Genomic DNA, 5,377 nt, shown 5'->3' with positions numbered 1-5,377 from the left:
ATATATATATAAACTGAATATATATATAAACTGAATAGTAACTGCTCCATATCAAAAATAACTACATGGCGACATATTATTGTTCACAACAAAGAAGGAAAAAGCTATAAAAACAAATAAACGGGGGGAAATAAACCAAGCCATCAAACAATGTCATCATAGAATCATTTTTCCACAGACAAATGTTGATATTAGGGCATAAGAGGAGATAACGGAGTCGAAAGACGAGGACAACTTCGACAAATAAAACGAAAAAATGCGGGTCGTAGGGTCGAACCAACCCCCTGCTATTGTGTTTCATTGAAAACACTCTCCGCAGTTGAGCAAATGCTGAAACAAACAAAAATTAACTATAGTTTGGGGATGTGTCGCAGGTAAACTGCGCCCCCAACGACCCCTTAATCTTCCTCAAATTGTGGTCAAATCATGATAAAGACTTCACTAACTTGCAATAAATTCTTAAATTATTATTTCAATACTCTAAAAATTTTACCTCATTGTCAAATATCCTTTTGATTTTGGTGTGTACCATGCAAATTCTAATTTGAATTATGAATAACCAAACTTTTACATCAATAACCTTAAATGGCTTGAGAGAGAAAGAGAAGGAGAAAAAATTTAGGCTTAAAATTTTATTGATAGAATCATTATGTGTGAACTTAATCGAAGATGAAGGAAGTGTTGAGAAAAAGAAGGGTCGAATAACTTCAAGCACAAAGATTTGCTCATTAATATGTCAATCTTTCTTCAAACTTCAGAGATGTTTCAGCTTAAAAGAGAAAAAATATTGCATCATGACTCCAATAAATTTGTGTCATGACATACGACACTCACAAAAAAAAATCTATTCTTTAAAATATAACGATACGCGACATAATTTGATTGGAGTCCAGATATAATTATTTTTCCTAAAAGAAAAAGACCAGGTGCATATTCTCTAATTTTGAACCTTATACAGCAGTAAAAGTGTAATTTTATAAACCAAATTGTTATGAATTTACAGATTTCTCATAATACGAAGGGCAAAGGGACGGCTAAGATACAGGCATCGAAATTCTCACCTCATCCAATGGCTCCGAGCGAAACTTAGAAGAAAATTCGCCTCATCTTTTTTTAATAAATAAATGGTTGCGCGGTCCTCATACAGGTAGTTATAGACAAATAGCCCTAAAATTGAGCTTTAACTGATCAGGTACAATCCCAATACTATATTTTCAAATCTCGAAGCGTATCCTACGGCAAATAAACACGAAGTTTATTTGTTTGTTGTATGTAACATTCGCTCGCAATCATTTGACATAAATTCTTCTCAACCCCATTCCTCGCCACCGTTCACCAACCCCTTTTCAGCTCAAATTTCCTCTTCTTCGCTTTCAAAACTCATCGAGTCAAGCGAAAAAAATTGGGAAAAAACCCTAGATCTCGAGGAGGGTAAGAGAAGGCGAGTCAAGGGGAAAGGGAGGGAGGGAGAAAGAGAGAGTAGAAAGGGTAAGGGGGTGAACGGATCGGGATCTGCAATGGCATCGCAGAAAGAGCGTGAGAACCATGTCTACGTTGCTAAGCTCGCCGAGCAAGCCGAGCGATACGATGGTGAGTGCTTCTTGCTTTATTTTCGATCTTGGGGATTTGTTAGGTTTTAGTTTGTGATCTAATCTTCTCACTTTTGCTTCCCATTCTGGCCCCAGAGATGGTGGATGCAATGAAGAAGGTGGCGAAGCTCGACGTGGAACTCACGGTGGAGGAGCGTAATCTACTTTCTGTCGGGTACAAGAATGTGATCGGGGCGAGGAGGGCATCCTGGAGGATCCTGTCTTCGATCGAGCAAAAGGAGGAGTCCAAGGGGAACGAGCATCATGTGAAGAAGATTAGGGAGTATAGACACAAGGTGGAATTGGAGCTCTCCAACATATGTAATGACATAATGTCTGTAATTGACGAGCATCTAATTCCTTCGGCTTCTGCTGGGGAGTCCTCCGTGTTCTACCAGAAAATGTAAGATCTTAGCCTACACGCTCCGATCCAGTGGATTCGGGGATTATTTTGGTTATTCGCTTTATTTTTATATTTTACTATGTATCAGGAAGGGTGATTATTATCGCTACCTTGCGGAGTTCAAGATTGGAGTAGACAAGAAAGAAGCCGCTGAACAGTCATTGAAAGCTTATCAGGTTTGGTTTCTATGTTTCTGCCGCATCTGTGTTTCTTGGAGTCAATATCATCATTTGTTTTCTCTTTACCGCTCTACCGAAATATATTCTTGTTGTGCTAAAGAGTTTCTAAGCTCAAGCACGTGCCACCTATGTGTAAGGAAGGCCATATGTCACATTTTGGTTTGAGCATTTATTTCTTCCTTTGAATGGATATCATCTTTGTTTTTTGGTTTTTTGTTTTGGGGGTGGGTGAGCTTTGAGCATGGGACCTTTCTTTGTTTCTCCATCACCAAGTTTGGCCATGCTGAAAAAGCATTTGATGCTTGGCTACCTGAAACTGGTTGGCGCTGGGAAATTGTGTGGACAGATTGATTGATTAAATGATTATTTAGCATGAGTATACAGATAAGTAGAAAATAAGAAAAAAAATATGTAAAAGGTGATGTGATGTATTAAAATGAATAAAGGAAAGAAATAGAAACAATACCAACCTCTAAGTTTCAAATTTTTATTTTTTCCTCGAAGTCTCAGAGAAAAAAAATACTAAGCAATTTAATATTGATTATTGATTCTCCCAAAGGATTATCATTTAATAATAATATTAGAATATAATAAACTGCTCAATTTGGTAGAAAATGAATTCAGTAACCTTGGATAAATTGAAATATGGCTGCAAGAAGTTTGTATGACATAATCTCATTTACAATCCATTATAGTTGCACTTTTAGCAAATTCTAGGACAATGTTGTTCAACAAGTTTATATTGAAGAAGTTATGTAAGATTTTGTCTTTTTGACCTTGAAATACTCCATATCCATGTTTCATTAATCATTTCAATAAGTAAATCTAGTGCATGCACATGATGTTAATCTGAAAATAATTTGTGGTTCTTATTGGCAGTCTCTTGTAGTTTTGGGGTCGAACTCGTGTATAATGAATATGAGATAAATTTTTATTTTCTTAACTTTAACTTTAAACAATAATAGAATCATGCATTAAACTCACAATAGCTATCAATGATTATTAGTATTGTTTAGTTGCTGTTAGATGTTGTGACTCAAACTATGCTTGTCTTGGGTTGAAAAGCACGCAATGCGACATATTTGCTGTTATTTTAATTATGATATTATTTTTAAGGATCTATTTTACTAGAGAAGGGTTTGAGTTGATATGTCCCATTAGTATTGTTCTTTATTATTTTTCATACACATTTATTTATATGTAATTAGTGTTTGCATTTATGTTATATGAGCAGCTAGTCTCTTCTTTTCTGTTTTCTGATATAGTGAATTCTTGTCCTTTGCCTATGATTTCTTACTCATCTTGGGTTTTTCTCATAAATGTACGTGTTTCGTTGTTTGTGTTTTGTTAACTATTTTTTGATATTATTGATACAGTAGCTCTGTCCCAACAAGTTGTTCATGCATGCTGGTAATGCATAGTTTATGCATATTAGGAATGAATAATGCAGCAGAATATGATGGGTGAAGGAATGAAAAATTCCTAAAAGCCTTTATAAGGGATAAAAAATGGAGAATGATGAATGAAGGAATGAAAAATTCCTTTGAAATACATTAGTAACAAATTTTGGTGAACTCTAACTGAAGGAAAAACCGAAAGAAAATTTGAAGTATCATTCATAAGATTCCACAATTTTTTTTCTACGTTCCTTACAAATTCAATAATATCAGGGATATACATTTGATTTGTGATGAATAATGCAGCAGAATATGATGGATGAAGGAAAGCAAAAGCCTTTATGAGGGATACAAAATGGAGAATGATGACTGAAGGAATAAAAAATTCACATAAATTGCATAAGTAACAAATTTAGGTGAACTCTAACTGAAGGAAAAACTGACAAAACAAAAAATAGAAGTATAGTTTCATAAGATTCTACAATTTTTTTTCCTATGATACTTGCAAATTCAATAATATTAGGGATATATTCAGATTATTGGAGTTTCTATGAAATGTTGATATGTTTAAACTCAAGCTTAAGTGAAGATCATAATCAGCTTGAAATTTCATTTTACGTGGGATATCCATTTTTTTATTTAGGTTCAATGTTGATTGTAGATTGTAATTTAGGATGTTAGTATTATTTTTAACATTAGAGATGATCATGATATATAGGTTTTCAAATAGAAGTTAATATAGCATCAGATTCAATGTCAAATAGAGCCATTTTCTATTCACTGAATTTCATCTAGATATGATTTAATATTTTTTGAAGGTTCATTATATTTCATAGATTATAATCGTTAGTGAGATCAAATTGGACATCATGTCATACTAATGTGGGTGATCTTTTAACAAGTTGTAGCTTTGATGTTGAGGATCTTCCATTAGAGATGAAAGTTAGACTTGCAGGGTTCCAAGTATGAGGCAACTATATTGTTTTATTTACTTGAGTGCTCCATGTAAAGCTTCATTTGTTAACCTTATGATTTTTATAAGCTAATTCATATATCATGTCTCGTGTAGTTATTTATGATGCATAATATAATGATCATATAATCTCTTGGGAGATGCATAGTGAATATTTCTTCAAAGCTTCATTAATTACATTTATCTTTTTTTAGGTTATTCTATACAACCGATCCTTATTTAAACGAAATTGAAAGTCTTCTTTTTTATATTTTTATTTCATATTAGTTCATTAGACTACAAGTTATTATCAAAAGTTGCCAAACAACAGATTTAGTACAAGCTATCATATGTTTGCTTAATTTTATTATTGGAGAGTTAGTTATGCTGCAAGCCTGCAACTCTTTAGCAAGTTTCAAACTTGTCATTTCTGTTTAACAAGGCCTTAAAATTATTAGGTAATCTTCTTTGTTTTCATGTTGGTTTCGGTAATTGTTTAAAATTCCTCAAGGCTCAACGCACAATAATGTTTATGTTAAGCGCCTTAATGCTTATGCTTCACAGTCGGAAAAAGTTGTGTACTCCTGAATTGTTTGGGGTGTGCAATGAGCTATGCATTGTGGTGCGTTCAATAGGACATACACCTCTATTTTAGGGGTTTTATTTAATAATGCTAAGCCCAAATGGCATTATGAGTTACACAATGAAGATTTTGATGTTTTAATGAAGGAACATGAAAAAAAAGGTCGGGAAGAGAATGTTGAAAATGTTAGCCTAAAGTTTATGTAACATAAATTATAAAATGTTAGTATAGTCATTATTTAAATAATATTCTCATTGGATTTTATTGATTAGGG

At 33.4% G+C, this 5,377-nt stretch overlaps 1 protein-coding gene across 1 annotated transcript in view; it reads left to right on the top strand.

Moving 5' to 3' along the window:
* Positions 1-1,321: 1,321 nt before the first annotated feature.
* Positions 1,322-5,377, top strand: part of LOC110033727 (14-3-3-like protein B) — a 49,624-nt gene continuing 45,568 nt past the window's right edge. The window contains exons 1-3 of the mRNA XM_020737787.1: positions 1,322-1,590; positions 1,686-1,992; positions 2,081-2,168. Coding sequence (XP_020593446.1) covers positions 1,518-1,590; positions 1,686-1,992; positions 2,081-2,168 — 468 coding nt within the window. The 5' untranslated portion in view covers positions 1,322-1,517. The remainder of the gene's footprint in view (positions 1,591-1,685; positions 1,993-2,080; positions 2,169-5,377) is intronic.

This window comes from Phalaenopsis equestris, unplaced genomic scaffold, assembly GCF_001263595.1.
Source record: "Phalaenopsis equestris unplaced genomic scaffold, ASM126359v1 Scaffold001269, whole genome shotgun sequence".
Classification (NCBI taxonomy): Eukaryota; Viridiplantae; Streptophyta; class Magnoliopsida; order Asparagales; family Orchidaceae; genus Phalaenopsis; species Phalaenopsis equestris.
Note: the sequence above shows the minus strand (reverse complement) of the source record. Positions and strands in the feature narration are given on the sequence as shown.